Below are 19,335 nucleotides of genomic sequence, written 5' to 3'. Positions count from 1 at the left end.
AGTAGAAACCATTCGTGACCAACTGGTGTTATTCCGGGAAAAGCCGAATAGCTTTTCGTCTTCTTGTTGGAGATTACGGAAAGGGGCGAGTGGTGACGAATGACATTAAACATGTGTAAGACAAAATGTTATTGGTGTCTACTTTTTCTTTATTCTTTACACAACGTTTCTTGTCTATTCCTTGTCCGTTCGTCCGATGGATGCTAACTAATGATGATAATTTGGATGTTTGGGGTTTTTTCTTCCATTAAACAGGGTCGCCATCTTTGTTTGCTTGGCGAGGCATCTGTGATGATGGTTCGCGGGCACTCGCGAGCGCTCGCCGAGGCACAGGCGTTCAGGATCGAGCGCTCAGGGGCGCTCACGATTCTGAACTCGCCTCCGGTTCTTGGGCGTGTAGCGCGAATTATAAGGCTACCCAACAGATCGACCTACCTGAGCAGTTAAATATATTTTCACAAGACAATCATTGTATTCGGATTGGGCTTTATTTACATTCGCATGTAATACATTTGTTTTTCCTCTGGGAAATAAACTATCATACAAAACGTAAACGACACTGTTCACCACAACCGCAACCCACATTTTCGAAGACAGTTGCAACAATCAGAGCGAGACACATAAAGATATGCAACAGTTACCTCCCTTACATTGTGGCCTGCTCATTACCTGTAATGAACTTTACTGCGCAGAAGTTGATTCATTATTTTTTTCATCTTCAAGGACGTTGCATGTCGTCCTTGATCTTTTGACTAACACAAATCGCTGCATTCTCGCAACCGACAACAGCGCTGTAAGAGGCCTCGCTCGACACTCTTACGATAAACTACAGTCTACACATTGACTGGGCGTTTCAAACATGTCGTCCAACTTGATCATGAGCATGTTTTTGTACTGGGGGTCTGAAAGCATTCCTTGTTGGAAGCCCATGCTGGTTCTGGAAGAAAAGGGACTCTCGGGCTACCCGAATAAAAAGATTTCCTTCAGCGACAAGGAGCACAAGTCGGAGGAGATAATGAATATCAACCCACGGGGTCAGGTTGGTGCTCTAATGTTATAGGGGTTAAAGTACATGGACACCGCTTTTCCTTTGCATAGTTTCAGTTCCAATATGTGAGAAACTGTCTTTGAGAAACACACAGGCTTATCAATACACTAAATGTTCTGAATGGAGCTTTGATAGGTACATTTACCTACTTATTGATCAAACTGTGACATCCCAAAGTGTTGCCTATATGAGTCATTCTCAAAAGATGCAGCTTTTTCACGTATCAGGATTAAAACTTCAAAATAAACATCAAACTTTATCAATGTGTTAAATATGTGATATCTCCTTCATTGGCAATATCCAATCTAGTTTGGGATTTTTTTATTACAAACAAAAGTACCAGTTTTATGTAACTAGGGAAATGCATTTTTTCATGTATCTGGGTGTCTGCTGTTGATTAGATTTCATTTACGAAGATATTGTTTCTGGAATAGTTGAAAAGAATAGACCTTTTTCCTATTCCTGGTAGATGTAAATGATTTTCAAGCGGAATTTTAAAGTAAAAAAAAATACCTTTGTCTCTTGTATACAAGAAAAAGGTCTTTCCTGTAACAGTTACACAAAAGTATGAATAGAAATAATTAATGATCTCTCATCCTGTTAAAGTGGAACTCCCTATCATACTCATTAACAACTTCTGGTTGAGAGTGATAAACCTGTGGTGTTAAGTTCAAGACAAAATTTTCCAACAAAATAAAGTTGAAAAGGTAAACATTTGTGAGTTGTTTGTATCGTGTTTTTTAAGTAACCTCAATTAACAAAAGAAACAAACAATTTTCCACAAATATGTGTTTCTCTTTGCATCTGGAACCATAATTTCAACACAAGGATGTTATCTGAAATGGGAAACGGATTAGTCATTATTTTTTTCTGAATTTACTTATACAATTTGTCTCTCATATAACAGTCTTTTCTGTAACAGCTATTGTGTTTTTGGGAAGACCATCAGCGATACTTCAAAGAAACATACCTTGATTAGTCAAAGTCAAATATTCTTTTTATTGTAATGTCAATGTCATTAATAGCTGAATTGTGATAAAGATCTAAGGTATATATATGCTGAAACTGAAACATGCTTTTACACTTTCTCTTCTGAATGCAGCTGTACATATTTTTGTAAAAGGATGTTATTGGAAAGACAAATTATGTAACTGCAAACTACAATTCAATACAAATTTGAAAATACCTAATATTGCTAGTAGGTCTTTGTTCATCTAGATTTGCTATGTACTCATATTTAACCATTAAGTTTATATTTGAAGTAACAACTGATGTTTTTCTTAATGATTTGTATGTTTCACGTCTTCCAAAAATAGCTGTTACTTAAAGGACTTATGTTGTTACTGCAAAGACAGTTTAACATTAATGACCTTTCATTTTTGTTTTTTTCTTTCCTGATTGATTCGGATTGGCATTAATATATGAGATGAAATTATCTTATGCATAACAAAGAAGTCTGTTCTTGAAACTTTGAATTCTTATATCCATTTTAAAGACTGCTATTTGAAAGACTGACGTGTGTGACTGACGATACTAAATATGACATTGTAATAATCAGTCTGCAAAACCATCAAGGTGTTGAACATCTAGTTTCCTAAATGATGTTAATGGGTGATCATCTAATACAGGGACAGTGGGGTAGCCTAGTGGTTAAAGCGTTCGCTTGTCACGCCGATGACCCGGGTTCGATTCCCCACATGGGTACAATGTGTGAAGCCCATTTTCTGGTGTCCCCGCCGTGATATTGCTGGAATATTGCTAAAAAGTGGCGTAAAACTACACTCACTCACTCACTCATCTCATACAAAAATCAGTGAAACATTCATTTCTGTATCTATTTCAGAACTGGCAAGATGAGTATGACACATACAGAGATTAATTTTGTTGATATATTTGTTCATTTGACAGCTTGAGGAAGATGATCAAAACTTTGATACTTTTGTTAGCAGCAAGCCTTTTTAACTGTATGAGGCAGCAAACTTAGATTATTTTGTTAGTTGTAAACCTGTTTGACAGTTTGAGGATGGTAATCCAAATTTTGATGCTTCTGTTAGTTGTAAACCTGTTAGACAGTTTGAGGTTGTAATCCAACTTTTGATACTTCTGTTAGTTGTAAACCCGTTTGACAGTTTTGAGGATGGTAATCCAAATTTTGATACTTCTGTTAGTTGTAAACCTGTTTGAAAGTTCTCAGCTTCTCGTCATATTTTTTTCTGAGTACCCTAAAAGAAACAAATTTCAAGATAGTAACTGCTACTTTAACTTTTGTTTACTTAAAGCACAATGTCTATCATTTTTTTACATCAGAATTTATTTCTTCTTTGTCTTGCAGCAGCTGGTTCTGAAATGTCTTTCCAGTAACGCTGACATGTCTTTAGGGTAACAAATTGGCAAAGTTCTAAAATATTGACTATATATTATGCACTTCAAGTATGGGGAAAACAATACTTTTAGAAACTGATCTATATGAACCTAGCTTATCATCAATGCCACTTATGTGTTATTCTTGTCTTCATAACAGTGTTAAACAGAATTAAGCCTCAGATATTATTGATATGTGAACCTTAACAATGTAGATTGGCATTTGTGAAAACAGAGATTGAATATTTTGTGTTTGAATTGTGTTGTCTTTTGTACACCAAATAGCTGCAACTTTTGAGAATGACTCCTGTATGTTAAAGAGAGGACCATATATAGCCATTGTTGATGTGATGAGTCATATACAAGAAACTGTTTAAAGCATAGGCCTAACAAAACACTAAACGTACGATGGGACCTTGGATAGGTGTGGTTTTGTATTGAGTAAACGGTGACACTCCAAAGTGTCGCCTATATATTTTATGTTATAGAGGGGGCTATGTATTCGTTGAATGGGTTAGAATTTAAATTGTTCAGTCACTGTTTCCGATATAAGAGAAACTGTCTATAGCGTAGGTGAATCAATTTTAAACACTAAATGTTATGGAGTTTTGACAGGGTTCCCCCTAGTGGCTAGGGAACAGTTATCGCCACGTAGTGCTTGCGCAGACAGCTTTACTTGTACTTCCGTAGTATTTCACACATTGACACATAAAAAAACCGATAGGTTACAAAAGTTAAAATTACTGTGAGTATTTTACGTTGTAGACGTTACAAATATGAATCCCTCTGAAGGCGAGACCTAAACACGTCGGGGGCTTGCCATGTGACCATTAGTGTTTTGACATGAAATTTCATGAAACGATGACAATTGAATAAATATCATCCAGGCTGTGCTGTGAATCTATGACTTTACAACTCAGTCCATAAAAAGTGCAGATTTTGATTTGTCTGAACATACAAATAATGCCAACACTCAATCACCTAACTTTGAATTGACCCAAAGTTCCATCTCCGTTTTATGGACTCGACAGATTACATGCAGACGATACTGACAAAATGTAACTGTCAGCTTTCACCTTTATCTTTTCATTTTCCCCCGAGAAAACAAACATTGCGAAAATTGCAAACTACTACTCGAAATGGTCAACTTTGATGAGTTCAACCCCTCGGTGACATCTCCATATTCCTACCAGCTTATATCAGCATCCGCCAACATTCACAAAGAGAGCGAGTTTTGTTCTATTAAATTTCTTTATTTTTAAACAAATTCCAATTATGAAATTTCGTCAGTATGTCAAAGTTTGCAACACAACAGCTTTATTACCACGTTTATGTCAAATTAAGTGAATAACATAAAACAAATCAGAAATGGCGACAGTTCGTTATGTTAGTTGTAGTGAAAGCACGATATACACTACCGCGCTTCCCGTTGACCGCGTGTCGAAGAAAAACGATCGGCAACTGTAAATAAGCAGAAAACATCGGGGAATAGCTGATCTATCATCAAGACAAATTTTATTTCATTCTGTTATGAAATAATAGGGTAAATCATTAAAAGTCGCTAGCAAGTAGATATCTGTTTTGGTTGAAAGGGTTGGGGGTGGGATGTCAGGTTGACTCTCCCGAAAGATTGGGAAAATCAAAATAAAACATTCATGCCTCTAAACAATTATTATATTTTCGAATCAGTTTGAAATCAGAAATCAGTTTATTTACATATATTACCTATAACATTGAATTGTGTGATTTTACAGCATCGGAAGCGACGCAGTGTTGGTTGTTTTCTGCGTCTTTTCGCTTTACGCAGCGTCAAATACGCAGGATATCCTCGTCAAGGGGAACCCTGCTTTGATATGTACTTACCAACGTATTGATTAAATGGCGACACGTCAAGCAGTCGCCAATGGAGATTTTCCCTTGCATGGGTCGTTGATATGCTTAGTCACGATGTCCGGTGTGTGAGAAACTGTCTATGGCATAGGTCTAACAAAACACTACAGGTATGAATGGAGTTTTAGTACTAAAATAGGTACTTACTGCCAACGCATAGTTGAAAATGTCCTTCTCAGAAATGTCACTGGAAATGATGTGTCCAGACCTAGTTCATTCTCTTCCCACAAAGTTACTCCTGTCCTACGTAACCTTTCTTCTAACACGGCCATATTTCCCGGTCATCGAGAAATCCCCTTGCGGCAAAAAATCGCAACAGGAATTATCTTCCGTATTAGAACAGAGGTTACGTTGGAAGATAAGACAGGAGTAACTCCGTGGGAAGAGAATGGACATAGTTGTGTGATTTGTATTTTTGATATGAACTACGTAGTCATGAAATTTGTCAGTTTTAACGTGGGAACGTGTTGTTAGTAATAAAGAGTGAGTCTCAAGCCTAAGATGAGTGAGCGAGGTTAGTTTTACGCCACACTCAGCAATATTCCAGCTATATATGGCGTGTGTGTGCGACTGTTACACTTCAGCTTGGCTTTGGAGTATTTACACCAGTTACAGTTTGACACTTGCCACACCTCACAACCCCTGTCCACCACGTATAGAAGAAAAGAAATATCTCTCTCTCTCTCTCTCTCTCTCTCTCTCTCTCTCTCTCTCTCTCTCTCTCTCTCTCTCTCTCTCTCTCTCTCTCTCTCTCTCTCTCTCTCTCTCTCTCTCTCTCTCTCTCTCTCTCTCTCTCTCATATCAATACAAGAAATCACGAAAACGCACCGAACCAGTGAACGTGTGGGTATCATGCACACGTACATGGGCATCGGTGCCCGTCATTTCCACGTAAACATAACCACGATTTATCGTTTCGGAGGGGTGGTCGGCTCATTTCCGATCAACACCAGCGAGATCCATTCCTGAGGTCAGTTCTACCAAGAATCTCAGTTATTTAGAATAAGACACTAAGGCTGCATGAAAAAATGATATGTTTCTCGGGCACACTTTTTTGGATGATTGTGACGCGGCAACGTCAAACTTATCTTTTTTAAATGGTAACGAAAAATTGTTACGCGCACAAATAAAAATGACTCGCCCATGCCCTAGAAACATTTCACGTTTTTATTTAGCATAACATGTCCTTTTTGAAAAGGAAAAGAAAAAGTTGCGTGTGTTTATCGCCGCACATAATATTATTCCTGCTATGTGAAAGCTTTCTGTAAATATGAGCCCAGCAACATTTGGTTGTCACAGTTGTTGTGAACGTGCCAATGGTGATAATGATTTGTGTTGTTTACATTTGGGAAATTTGTTTCAGGTGCCCACCTTCAAAGATGGTGACATTGTGGTGAACGAGTCAGGCGCCATCTGCTTTTATCTTGAGGTAAACCAGAATCACATCGTTAAAACCGCCATGAGCTTAAATGTAGCCCTTGTACAGCTAGAAGACAACCAAGAGTTTTACAGTAGTTAAGACGAATGTTTCACGTCCCAAGAACTGGCTGCGGGCAATATTAGTTGGGAATCGAACCCGGTCTCCAGCGTGTAATGCATTGATTTGTTAAACTTTTGATTGAGGTTATTCATGTCACTTGCACAAGCCTAACGCATGGCTGGGTTAGAGAGTACTTCATGGGGAGTAATACATACAGAAATATAAGCAAGTGCTATGTGACGTCACTCGGTGGTCATATTCCTAACACGATGTATCTCTACTTCTTTTCTCTTGGGAGTAATTAAAAGTGTGTGAACACGATGTTGTGTGATGTTATGAGAGGATGTTATGAGAGGGTGATCGATACACTACACGGCGTGAGGAGAACGCTTTGACCGCTATATCAAGTTCCTCCTACTAGCTTTAGAGGATCTGAGACTTTAGAGCAAGACAGAACTATAGAAATAATTAATACACATATTCAACATACATTCCCTGTATTATTTACATCCTCTATAATTTTATGTAACTGCATTCAGAGTGAGCAAATGACGCTCAATGATAGATTTGTCCTCGAAATTGTTCCAGTTTGATAAACCTTTAACAGTTGAATCATGCGTGTGGCTCACAAGTGAAGCATTTATGCCTCTGTAGTATGCCATTGTGGTATCGTACAGAGGTTTACATACAACACATGCACATTACTGATCTCTGATTGTAAGGGGTGAATATGTCTGAAGCAGTAGTTCGTGTGTTGACATGTAGACTAGGCCTGTAGCGAGTTAGGTCGTTCTGCTTCATACAACAAGGAGCGTTGCATTCGTGACCAACTCGTGTTGGTTCGGGACTAGCCGAATTTTGTCGGAGGTTACGGAAAGGGGCGAGTCCTGACGAATGTGAGTGGTGTCAAATAGCACATGTTCGCATTCCACCGTGATCAACTTGGGACATCCCGTGACAACTTCAAGTGGGTCAGTGAGAGACGCGAGAACAAGTGACCTCATTGGAGTAGTCAATGTGCTTGGTTTCACTTTGTCATCTTCAGACTGAAGTAGATACATTGCAAGTGATTCTGAGTCACTGCCTGGCTATTTAAGTAATTCTTTGTGTGTTTTGCGTAACACTGAAATATTTGAAAGCATACTAACGTCTTCATGCATATATCCAAGGAGAATAGAAGACGTACATTATCTCTGATATATTTTACCTAGTTGATCATGGTGTGTGATCAGTTGCTTGATAAAGGTGTTAGCATGTAGCACTTCCTGTTCTTATAAATATGAGTAATATGTCTGGTTTGTTGACGGATTATTTTTATATACGATTATGTAGTTTGTCTCACAGTCCTTGAACCCTGTTTATTTCCCGTCAATACAGCCATATCTCTGATGCAAAATCTTAACTGAAGAAGACCAGGATCTACCACCTTACTTAGGGACCTTTTCGTTTGTGCATGTAGCTGACTCTTCCTGTCTGAAGTGTAGAATTAGTGTAGAAATATTATGATTTGATCTGATTTATTTGTCATATCCTGAAAGCTATAAAATACACCCATAGTTGAGAGCGAAATTTTTATAATGCGCCAGCGCTATACACTGTTAGATTAAAGACCTTCAGATGATGATGATCATTATTATATATGATCATGATGTGGATATTTTACGTGTGCTATCCCACAGGGACTTGTACCGCTTAGAAACGGCGTTCGAAAGACATATAGGTGTATAGACCCTACCCTAGTGCTATATAAAAGGAAAGGGATGTAACGAAGAAACCACCCCTTCCTCGATCAAAGTTACATGTCACCGGGTAAAATATTTTTAAGGCCCCGTCGAGGCCAACAGATCGAAAGCCAGATGATTTCCCTACAAAATGAGCTATAAATGGTCACAATCGGATCATTATTTCAAAAGTTATACGCTACGAATCATCAAAAACAGCTACCTCCGCAATTTCACGCCAAAATCATGGATCACGAAATACGGCGAAAACTCACCTTTTAAATTCGTTTATTAATTCCAGCCACGTTGACAGCATCGGCGTTGGGCTGGATTCGATCGGCCGCGGCATTCCGCGGGTCGGAAAACTTAATGCAACAGCTACATGTCATTTTCTCGACAGTAAGCAAGCATTTTCACCAAAATTGCCGGCAATACTACTCACATGTAGGCCAAAAGTGACCTTGACATTCAAGTGAACTGAGCAGATCTGCACAAACAGACTCGGGCCATCCGATTGGTTGGAAACAAAATATACAGTGGAAATGGCCAATCGGATGGCCCGAGTAGGGAAATCATCTGGCTTTCGATCTGTTGGGCTCGACGGGGCCATAAAAATATTTTACACGGTAACATGCATGTAACTTTGATCGAGGACGGGGTGGTTTGTTCGTTACATCCCTTTCCTTTTATATAGTACTAGGGTAGGGTCTATACACCTATATGTCTTTCGAATGCCGTTTCTAAGCGATACAAGTCCCGTTTGTGCTATCCAACATGATGGGTATTTCGCATGTGGTAACCTTCAGCTGTGCAGAGTAATTTTTTGTGTGATGTTCATTGTAACAAATAAATTTATAAGATTATATCACAATCAGCTATAGTTCTTTATGTTTGACCTTGTTTGAAAACAGTTTTCGAAGAGAGAGTGAGTGAGTATGGTTTTTAAGTATTTTGTCGTGCCGACAAACAGATATATCCAAGAAAGCCCGTGAAGTCTAAAATGTGACAATTACAGATTTCCACAGTTTCGGGAAATGTAAATGGAGAAAGCCACAGCTCAGCTTATTGTCTTAATTATGAACTGTTTATCGGTAAAATGTTCATTCCCGAGACTCGCTGTTAACGCTGCTTTTAGCAATATTCCAGCAACATCCCGGCGGCGGGAACACCAGAAACGGACTTCACACATTGTGACCATGTAAGGTATCGAATCCGGGTATTCAGCGTGACGGGTGAACGCCTTAACCACTAGGCTACCCTATCATCCTCGAACTTGAACGTTTAGTTTCTAAATGTTTCCTACTCCAAGTACTTTTATTTTGCAGGGCAAATTCCCAGAAAGCGGAACAAAACTGCTTCCAGACAACATAGCCGAGCGAGCGCCAGTCCTTCAGAGAGTTTTCGAGGTGAGGTAAACAGGCATATGCCGGAAGTTCAAGATAAGAATAATTTTAACATCTTACAACTATTTGAACCCCTTTGTGTAATCTTGCCTCTCTCAGTAATTTTGCATTGTAAGGTAGTGTTTCATCTTTGCTATTACATTAGTAGGGCTGTACAGATACACAGAACTATCGATGGATTGCAGTTGTTGAGCCTCTGATACCAATTTGTTGATGGCAGAAACGAAAACCTATCCATGCAACGATAGTATGTGTGACTATCGGTAGTTTAGTAATTGACTTCCGGTGATAAATGCGCAGCGCAGTATACAGGAAGTACCACATTCCTTCACCTTGAATCCGAGTTATCCGGCTCGTTACGGCTGTTAAGTCTTGATCAGGTGGTCAGTTTACCCGATAAAGGGATCGGCAATGACCACGAAACGTAGTGTGGAAAGGATATCTTGGAAATCTGGGTCTGGATTTCAACTTTCATGTTAGTTATGTAAAGAACCTGTAACAACATCAGCTTGTTTTTATTTCATATAAACTAGTATACATACGTTTCAATACTGTAGTAGCTGGTCGCTAAAAACTATCGCTATCGCCATGGTGTGTTGCAAATGACAATCTCTTTCTCAATTGTTGTCTCCCCGTCAATAGTCACCCCAATAAATTTGTGTCTGAATCTTTGTCTGTTTACAGCCAACTGACGGTTAATTGTGACTTAAGACAAACCGAGTTTGTATGCACTTTTACTTAAATAGCCGACGTTTCTAGTCATAACTGATCGTGATTGTGTGTGCTAGTTATGGATAGATTTTGACTTCGTTCTAATATAACTAATCGTGATAGTGTGTGCTAGTTATGGATAGATTTTGACTTTGTTCTAGTATAACTAATCGTGATAGTGTGTGCTAGTTATGGATAGATTATGACTTCGTTCTAGTATAACTAATAGTGATAGTGTGTGCTACTTATGGATAGATTATGACTTCGTTCTAGTATAACCGATCGTGATTGTGTGTGCTAGTTATGGATAGAGTATGACTTCGTTCTAGTATAACTGATCGTGATTGTGTGTGCTAGTTATGGATAGATTATGACTTCGTTCTAGTATAACTGATCGTGATTGTGTGTGCTAGTTATGGAGAGATTATGACTTTGTTCTAGTATAACTGATCGTGATAGTGTGTGCTAGTTATGGATAGAGTATGACTTCGTTCTAGTATAACTGATCGTGATTGTGTGTGCTAGTTATGGATAGATTATGACTTTGTTCTAGTATAACTGATCGTGATAGTTTGTGCTACTTATGGATAGATTATGACTTTGTTCTAGTATAACTGATCGTGATTGTGTGTGCTAGTTATGGATAGATTATGACTTCGTTCTAGTATAACTGATCGTGATTGTGTGTGCTAGTTACGGATAGATTATGACTTTGTTCTAGTATAACTGATCGTGATTGGGTGTGCTAGTTATGGATAGATTATGACTTCGTTCTAGTATAACTGATCGTGACTAATATAAGGGTAACGCTATTTTTCAGGGCATTATCATTTGCAGAAGCCCGAGGTCTTTCATTAACTACCCGACGAAGGAGGGCAGTTGAAAAGACCGAGGGCTTCTGCAAATGATAATGCCCTGAAAAATTGCGTTACCGTTATTATAACTAAAATGAATAGAATTTTTTTCATAAAAGAATAATAAAAACAGCGGTATCGGTTTAGAAGCATTTACTGCCAACAACAAAACGACGGAGGTCACTGACACACATTTTACAAATATAGTCACGTCATAGAACAGAGATGACGTCACTATTGAAAGTGACGACATTCGACCTTGACCTTTGCTCATACTACCAGCCGTCATTGTTTTCAGTGATCAACAACGTTAGACTTCAAGTTGATATTTTCATTGCTGTATGTTGTCATTTATGGTACAATCGTTATGGATGGCACAAGCAGGAAAGTGCATAATGGCACAGGGTCATGTGACGAATGTGAGCCAAATATTTGGTCAATAATGAACCCAAGTTGATTCGAGCAGTAGGTGATTGAACTTCAACAGCTGAGCTACATATGACGTCACCTAACAACGGGCTTGATAATGGCCCGTCGTCAAGCATTTTGCGGGCGTATCAAGTTACAGTGGACCGCTCATTCCTGATAACGTGCTGTCGTTTTCATGATAATTTTATCCATTTTAGCTATAATAATACGTTTATCATGACCCAGTATGTAGCTGACCGTGATTGTATACTAGTACAGCTGATTGTAACTATGTATTGGTGTAGCTGACCGTGATTGTATACTAGTACAGCTGATTGTAACTGTGTACTAGTGTAACTGATTGTCACTGTATACTATAGTGCACCTGATTGTAACCGTGTACTAGTGTAGCTGATTGTCACTGTATTCTAGTACAGCTGATTGTGATTGTATCCTAGTACAGCTATTTTTCAGAGCATCATTTAAGAAATACAGTTCGTTCTACCACCATGTATAGTGTAATAAAGCACACTTTCGCCCTGAACTATTATAGTTAAACCTCAAAGTCTAATTTCGATTAATCTATGGCAGAAAACAAACGACGGTGTCTGTGACCTAAATTAAGAATCCCCGCACAGGGCTAACTGACGCGCTGTTCTTTTGACGTGTCAGCCCCCTACGTTAAGACAAAGTTTACTAGAAAAACAAATGATGAACAGTTTGATGATAGTTTATGTTCAGGTTAAATATCTCCTCTAGATCATTTTAATTACATCCGTGATTCTCTTAAACCATGCAAGGCAATATGACCGCCTCATTTCTACTACCAACGAAATTTTAGATCAGTACATTCAGAGGAAGCTGACAAGTCAAGCGACATTATACGATTGCATTATGGGAATGTAAACATTGCCCACAATACCGTGTCTCTGTAAGATTTTTAGTCGGACTATGAGACATTTTATCCGTCGGAAAACATAAAGGTAATATTTCCACAGTGATGTTGGCTGTGTGGTGCAACTGCAAACCAAGAAACGGGACTCGACGAAGCAGTTTACTGTGGGAGGCTGTACGAGGCGATGGCAACTGACATCCATCGTGACGTCTGTTACATTGTGACGTAATGCAAAAAAGTTGGATTACGAGGGGGCAGACTGGAATGGCGCAGCGACGTCAACACATTGTGACGTAATGCAAAAAGTGCACATTATCGTCTGATAAAGTATTGTCGGCGCTTTGATCTTTCGCCGAAGCATCTTAGAATATCCTTTGCATGAGCCCGAGGTCTTTCATTAACTGCCCGACGGCTCCTGCAAAGGATAATGCCCTGAACAATAGCTGTACTAGTATAATGAAATGAATAGAATTTTTAATAAAATAAGAATCAAAACAACTGCATCGGTTTAGTTAAGAAATACAGTTCAATCTACCACCATGTATAGCGTAATAAAGCACACTTTCGCCCTGAACTATTTTATCGTTAAAGCACTCGGACGCAGTGCTTTAACGATATAATAGTTCAGGGCGCACAAGCGTCCGGGTGCTTTAACGGTATAATAGTACAGGGTGAAAGTGTGCTTTATTACACTGTACATGGTGGTAGAACGAACAGTATTTCTTTTCTAAGATGCCGTATTTAATTATTTCTAAGTCTAATTTCGATTAAGCTATGGCTGAAAATAAACGACGGTTTCTGTGACCTAAATTAAAAATCCTCACACAGGGCTAAATGACGCGCTCTTCTCTTGACGTGTCAGCCCCCTCCGCTAAGACAAACATTACTAGAAAAACAGTTTGGTGACTGTTTATGTTCGGGTTAAATATCTTCTCCAGATCATTTTAATTACATCTGTGATTCTCTTAAACCATACATGACCGTCTCTTTTCTACTACCAAGGAAAGTTGGTCTTTCCTTTGATCTTTCGCCGAAGCATCTTACAAAAAACATTTACTGCTAACAACAACCGACGAAGGTCACTGAAACACTTTTTGCAAATATAGATACGTCATAGAACAACACAGATGACGTCACTATTGAGAGTGACGACATTCGACCATATACATCCAAACGCCATTGTTTTCAGTGCTCAGTGTTTTCACGTTAGACATCTAGTCACTATTTTCATTGCTGTATGTTGTAATTTATGGTACAATTTTTAAAGTTGGCACGGGCAAGAAGGTGCATAATGGCACAGGTATACGTGATGAATGTGAGCCAGATATATCGTCAATATATTATGAACCAAAGTTCAAACGAACCGTATGTGATTGATCAAGCCCGTCGTCAAGCATTTTGCAGGCATTATCAAGTGAGAGTGGTCCGCCCATTTCTGATAACGTGTGGGCGTTTTAATGATAATTCTATCCATTTTAGCTATAATACAGCTGATTGTGATTGTATAAAGGGACAGCTGTTTGTGACTGTATAGTGGTATAGATCTAGTTGATTATGAGGTGTGGTAGATCGTGAACGTATACTACTATAGCTCTTTCTGAACGTACACAAGCGAACTATTGCTGGTTTACTGTTATGCATTCGTTGTAGCTTTACTATTTTAATCGCCTAATATATGTTCTGTTTAATCAACTGTACTTTGTTTTGCTTCTGCTACAGGTATCTAATTTGGACACTAACCTCGTCTCGAACATTGCCCGTTACAAACTCACGACTCCTAAAGACAAGATAGATGAGGTACGTAGTGTCAGATCTATCGAGTAGCCAGCTCTGCGATTTTTATCCCCACGACTTGTAATGCTGGGGAATATAGTCGACGCCTCGTCTGTGTGTCTGTCCTTCCGTCCGCCCATAATCATTTTGTTTCCGGAGCATAACTCAAAAACCGTTCATTATTTTCAGACCAAAATTGGTAGATACAGTAATCTGAACCTATGGCTGTGCCTTTTGCTATTTACAGATTTTAGGCATTATCTATCTGTCTGTCTATCTATCTATCTATCTATCTATCTATCTATCTATCTATCTATCTATCTGTCTATCTATCTATTTCTTTCTTTATTTATTTCCATGGCACGTTTTGGTCTTAGTCAAATCAGTCATATCATAAAGTGGTGCCTTTTGGTATTTACAGGCTTTTTTGATTTACTGTCTTCTCAGTTTCCATGGAAACGTTTCAGACTTAGTCTCTAAAGTGAGACGTGTGTTTCGTTTTCGGAGCACAACTCGAAAACGTCTTAATTTATTTAAGCAGAACTTGGTAGATCCTAAAGTGGTGCCTTCCTAAGTGGTGATTTCTTATTTTCTCAGTTTGCATGGAAACGTTTCAGACTAAGTGTCAAAATGGATGGATGGGCTTCGTTTCCGGAGCACAACTCAAAAACCGTTCAATATTTTTGTGCAAAATTTGATAGATATATCAGTCAGAACCTAAAGTGGTGCCTTTTGCTATATACGGGATTTTGTGATTTATTATTTTCTCGGTTTCCATGGAAACATTTCAGACTTTGTCTCAAAATAGAAGGATACACTTCGTTTCCGGAGCACAACTCGAAAACTGTTTAATATCTTTCAGCAAAACTTGGCAGATATTTGAGGCAGGCCCCAAAGTGGTGCCTTGTGCTATTTATAAAGTTTTGTCCCGGTTTCCATGGAAACAATTCGGACGGATGGATGGGCTTTGTTTCCGGAGCACAACTCGAAAAGCAATTCATATCTTTCAACAGATATTGGCAGATGTATGAGACAGATCATGAAGTGGTGCCTTTTGCTGTTTACAGAGATGTGTGGCAGTTATATTTTTCATGAATTCCACGGAAACAATTCAGACTTAGCCTTAAAAAAGCATTAACTGTCAGATGATTTGTCCTTTCAAATATGTGGGGGCCGGGGGCATATGTCATCTTCTGATGACTCTTGTTTAAGTTTGGTGTTCCGCTTAAGACTAACCGCAAGTCTTTCATATGTAATGGTTAGAAAGTACACAAGCTGTTTTCGATGATTCGGGGCGTACATCGTTTGAAATAATGATCCGATTGTGACCATTTATAGCTCATGTTGTAGGGAAATCATTTGGCTTTCGATCCGTTGGCCTCGACGGGGCCTTAAAAACATTTTACTCGGTGACATGCAACTTTGATCGAGGAAGGGGTGGTTTCTTCGTTACATCCCTTTCCTTTTATATAGCACTAGGGTAGGGTCTATACACCTATATGTCTTTCGGACATCGTTTCTAAGCGATACAAGTCCCTGTGCAATCAGACATCGGCTACTGTTTAGGACTTACAAAATACGCCGGTCACTGACAATGTTCTCTCAATAAACGACAATCCACATATAACACTGATATTTGACATGCAGTATATACCCTTTTTGGTTTCTGTTGACCTAGTTACCATTAGTTAATATTTCCGCAAGGTGACATCCTGGAATATTGCCAAAAGCGCTATTTTCAGCGACTGCTTATTCACTGTTGTGGAGTGCTCCATGTGCATCGCCCGGAAACCATCGTTGGGAAAATAGCACTCGTACAAACCTTTCCGTGGGTAAAAGTTCGAAAGATAATGAATGCTACTTGAAGCGACCTCCTACTGTTTTGTTTGACTCAGTGTAGGAGCATTACGAATAAAATAGGGGCTAAGTTTACTTAGACTGGTAAACAGTGTTCCTTGGAAACAGGCATATATGACGTCATGTCACGTGATACGTCTTCTGCGCGTTAACTGTCAGGTGCTTCCGCCAGAGGCGGAAATACGAGTGCGGTCTGTATGTGTTCATTGCGATTTTGCAAAATAGTATTCTCCTTTCAGTACATCTGTTCTGTCAGTTGCCTGTTCATAACCGACTGACTGGTGATTTCACATTCCACCTACGATCGTTGGGGTTCATTGTGTCAATCACCGATTTACGTCATCAGTTCTCACAACATTTGCAGTATATAAATATACAGTTTCCAGTATATACAGTCTCGGTAAGACTGACAACCTTTCCCACCTGTAAATCTAACCCCTCCTCGAAACACACCTCGGCACCACCTCCCTCACATGTCTAAATACATTTTCTTGTATTTCAGGGGCTGTTGGAGTCAAGGTACGAGAGTCTTCGGAAGGAGCTGCAGATATGGAACGGCTACCTCACGGCTGTAAGTTTCGTCACTTATCCCGTATCGTACTGGGCATAATAATGCTCATTTGCGACCATATGTTAATCAATTCAGTTAGTCAAAACAGCGTGGCTGGTTAGAATTTAAGTAAGTCGGTTAGAAAGGACGAATATCTCCTACTCATCCATGGGCCTTTTTTGCGCTCGAGAGTGCGCCCGCGAGAGATACTCGGGCCGTTCGATTATATTGGAAACTCAGGTCGCGCGAGACACTTTGTGCAAAACTAACCCATACCTAATTATATATCAACAACGCATATTTTAATGACTGAATACCATGCTAACACTACTTTAAAATGCGGTGCGTGTTATGTGTAAACTAAAGTGAAGAATCGGTGAATGGTATTTACATGCTTCGTTCCTTACTACAGAGCGGAGGCTACGTCGTCGGCAACAAATTTACCATGGCTGATGTCTTCTTCTTTCCGTATATCGCCTTCGGGGTGAGAGTCGGCCTTGACCTCGCCAAATATCCCGCCATCTCTGCCTACTACAACAAGGTCAAGGACAGGCCATCCGTGAAAGCAACATGGCCACCACACTGGGCTGATGGTCCCGGTGACTCTTCAATCTTTGGATCCGTGTAAGGAGGAATGGTCAATAATGACGACACAAGTGCAGCTTTCCAGTGTAGTATTCCAGTATTACTTTCAGTTCTTTAGCTTTAGCACTTGATATAATCATATTATCCGCATATTGCAGAAGATTTTGTTTTGCAATGTTAGGTTTCTGTTAGTCCAACTTTACACCATTAACGGTATCCTGACAGTGACGTGTGTAATTCATCCAATGACGTTTGGTGCCAGTGGTATTTGGCGCAGTAATTCGCTTGGTGTTGGTTGGTTGTCAACCACCCAGAAGTCAAAGATTCAAAACCAATATGATCCAAAGTCCAAAACATTCACTTCTGAATCCGGACATCCAAAACCAAGGTAAGAATCCTTGGCAGCATCGAGGTTGATGGGTAGCGTTCGCTCTTCACGCCGCAGAACTGGGTTCGATTCCCCACAATGTTGCAGTGTGTGATGCCCTTTTCAGGTGTCTCCACGCCGTGATGTAGCTGGAATATTGCTAAAACCAAACTCTCGCACTCAGTTTGCAGCATCGCCCTTTTATTGAAACTATTCAAGATTGTATTGTTACGATGTTTATTTTCCCGTTTCATCTGTTTTAGCATCGTCAGCATACTGGTTATGTTTGGTGTGTGTTGTATGGGGATTATGCTTTCTTTTTTGGTCCCGACATTGTTAATGTTTAACAGACTGTCGGGAATGGCATGATTATATATGTTGTTTGGGAAAGGTCACCATTGCATCGTTATATGTAGTGATTTATCTGTTTTATAAAATAATGCATTCCATACCCTTTTTGTGTTCTTGTTTTTTCTTTTGTGTTTGTTTTTGTTCGGGGCGGTGGTGTGGCCTTATGGTTAAGGTCAATGCTCGTCACACCGAAGGCCCGGTTCAATTCCCCACATTGGTACAATGTGTGAAGCCCATTTCCGGTGTCGTCCGCCGAGATGTTGCTGGAATATTACTAAAAGCCGTGTAAAACCATACTCAGTCAGTCAGTCAGTCAGTCTTCTGTTGTTCGTTGGCCCTGACTCTCAGAATGGTGCACGAGCTCGTTGAACTACAAACGTTGATCGTGTGTCGACAAGTAGTCGACGCTCGCGCAGTTTGTTCGCTCTTATCAAATTACGAGTGCACAGAAAACAACAAACCAACCTGGGTTGCTCATAATCACTGGAGATTTAGAAAATTACGAAATGTCTTTCATGTGTTCTGCATTGTTTAATGATCTTTTTATGGCAGGGGTAGATACGGATACGAGTCTGTTAGTTCAACACCCATTTTACATAACGGCCTCTCTGAAAACGAGCTTAATACCCACACAGGTCATTAATGGCTAAAACTACCTATTTAGAATGGATGGGAGAATTGTGTAAAACGTCAGTTTAATAATTATTCCGGACTGTCCATGCAGTCAGGAAAATAGCATAGTCTGTTTGTTTCACCCCCTGGAACTTCTGCCCTGCAGAGTGCAGTGATGGGGTGACTGCCCCCCTGCGTTTGCAGTGATCGCGTGCTTGTTTTTGGTGGTGAATGTATGATCGGTGTTAAAAATCTAGTCACCATTTGTGACACACGAACAGTATGGTTGAAATATTAGCATTTCACGAATGCACAGGATGTGGTATGTGTTTATGAACAGAAAGTTTCAAGCTGGTAGGTTAAACATGAAAGAAGCAGTCATGGACTATCGACAGAACATATCTTTTTATTTTACATTGACAAATACTAAGATTATTTCCTAATGCTTTGATTTTACAGCATTTCAATA

The 19,335-nt window shown here is 39.5% G+C and overlaps 1 protein-coding gene across 1 annotated transcript; it reads left to right on the top strand.

The window, feature by feature from the left end:
- The first annotated feature begins 622 nt into the window (after nucleotides 1-622).
- On the top strand, nucleotides 623-18,359 carry LOC137277920 (glutathione S-transferase A-like). The gene is made up of 6 exons (XM_067809930.1): nucleotides 623-1,039; nucleotides 6,663-6,728; nucleotides 9,826-9,906; nucleotides 14,491-14,568; nucleotides 16,904-16,972; nucleotides 17,364-18,359. Exons 1-6 carry the CDS (start codon nucleotides 860-862, stop codon nucleotides 17,577-17,579), a joined length of 690 nt encoding a protein of 229 aa, XP_067666031.1. The 5' UTR covers nucleotides 623-859; the 3' UTR covers nucleotides 17,580-18,359.
- Nucleotides 18,360-19,335: the final 976 nt, after the last annotated feature.

Source organism: Haliotis asinina, chromosome 3 (assembly GCF_037392515.1).
Source record: "Haliotis asinina isolate JCU_RB_2024 chromosome 3, JCU_Hal_asi_v2, whole genome shotgun sequence".
Taxonomy (NCBI): Eukaryota; Metazoa; Mollusca; class Gastropoda; order Lepetellida; family Haliotidae; genus Haliotis; species Haliotis asinina.
This window is presented reverse-complemented; position numbering and strand designations above follow the sequence as displayed.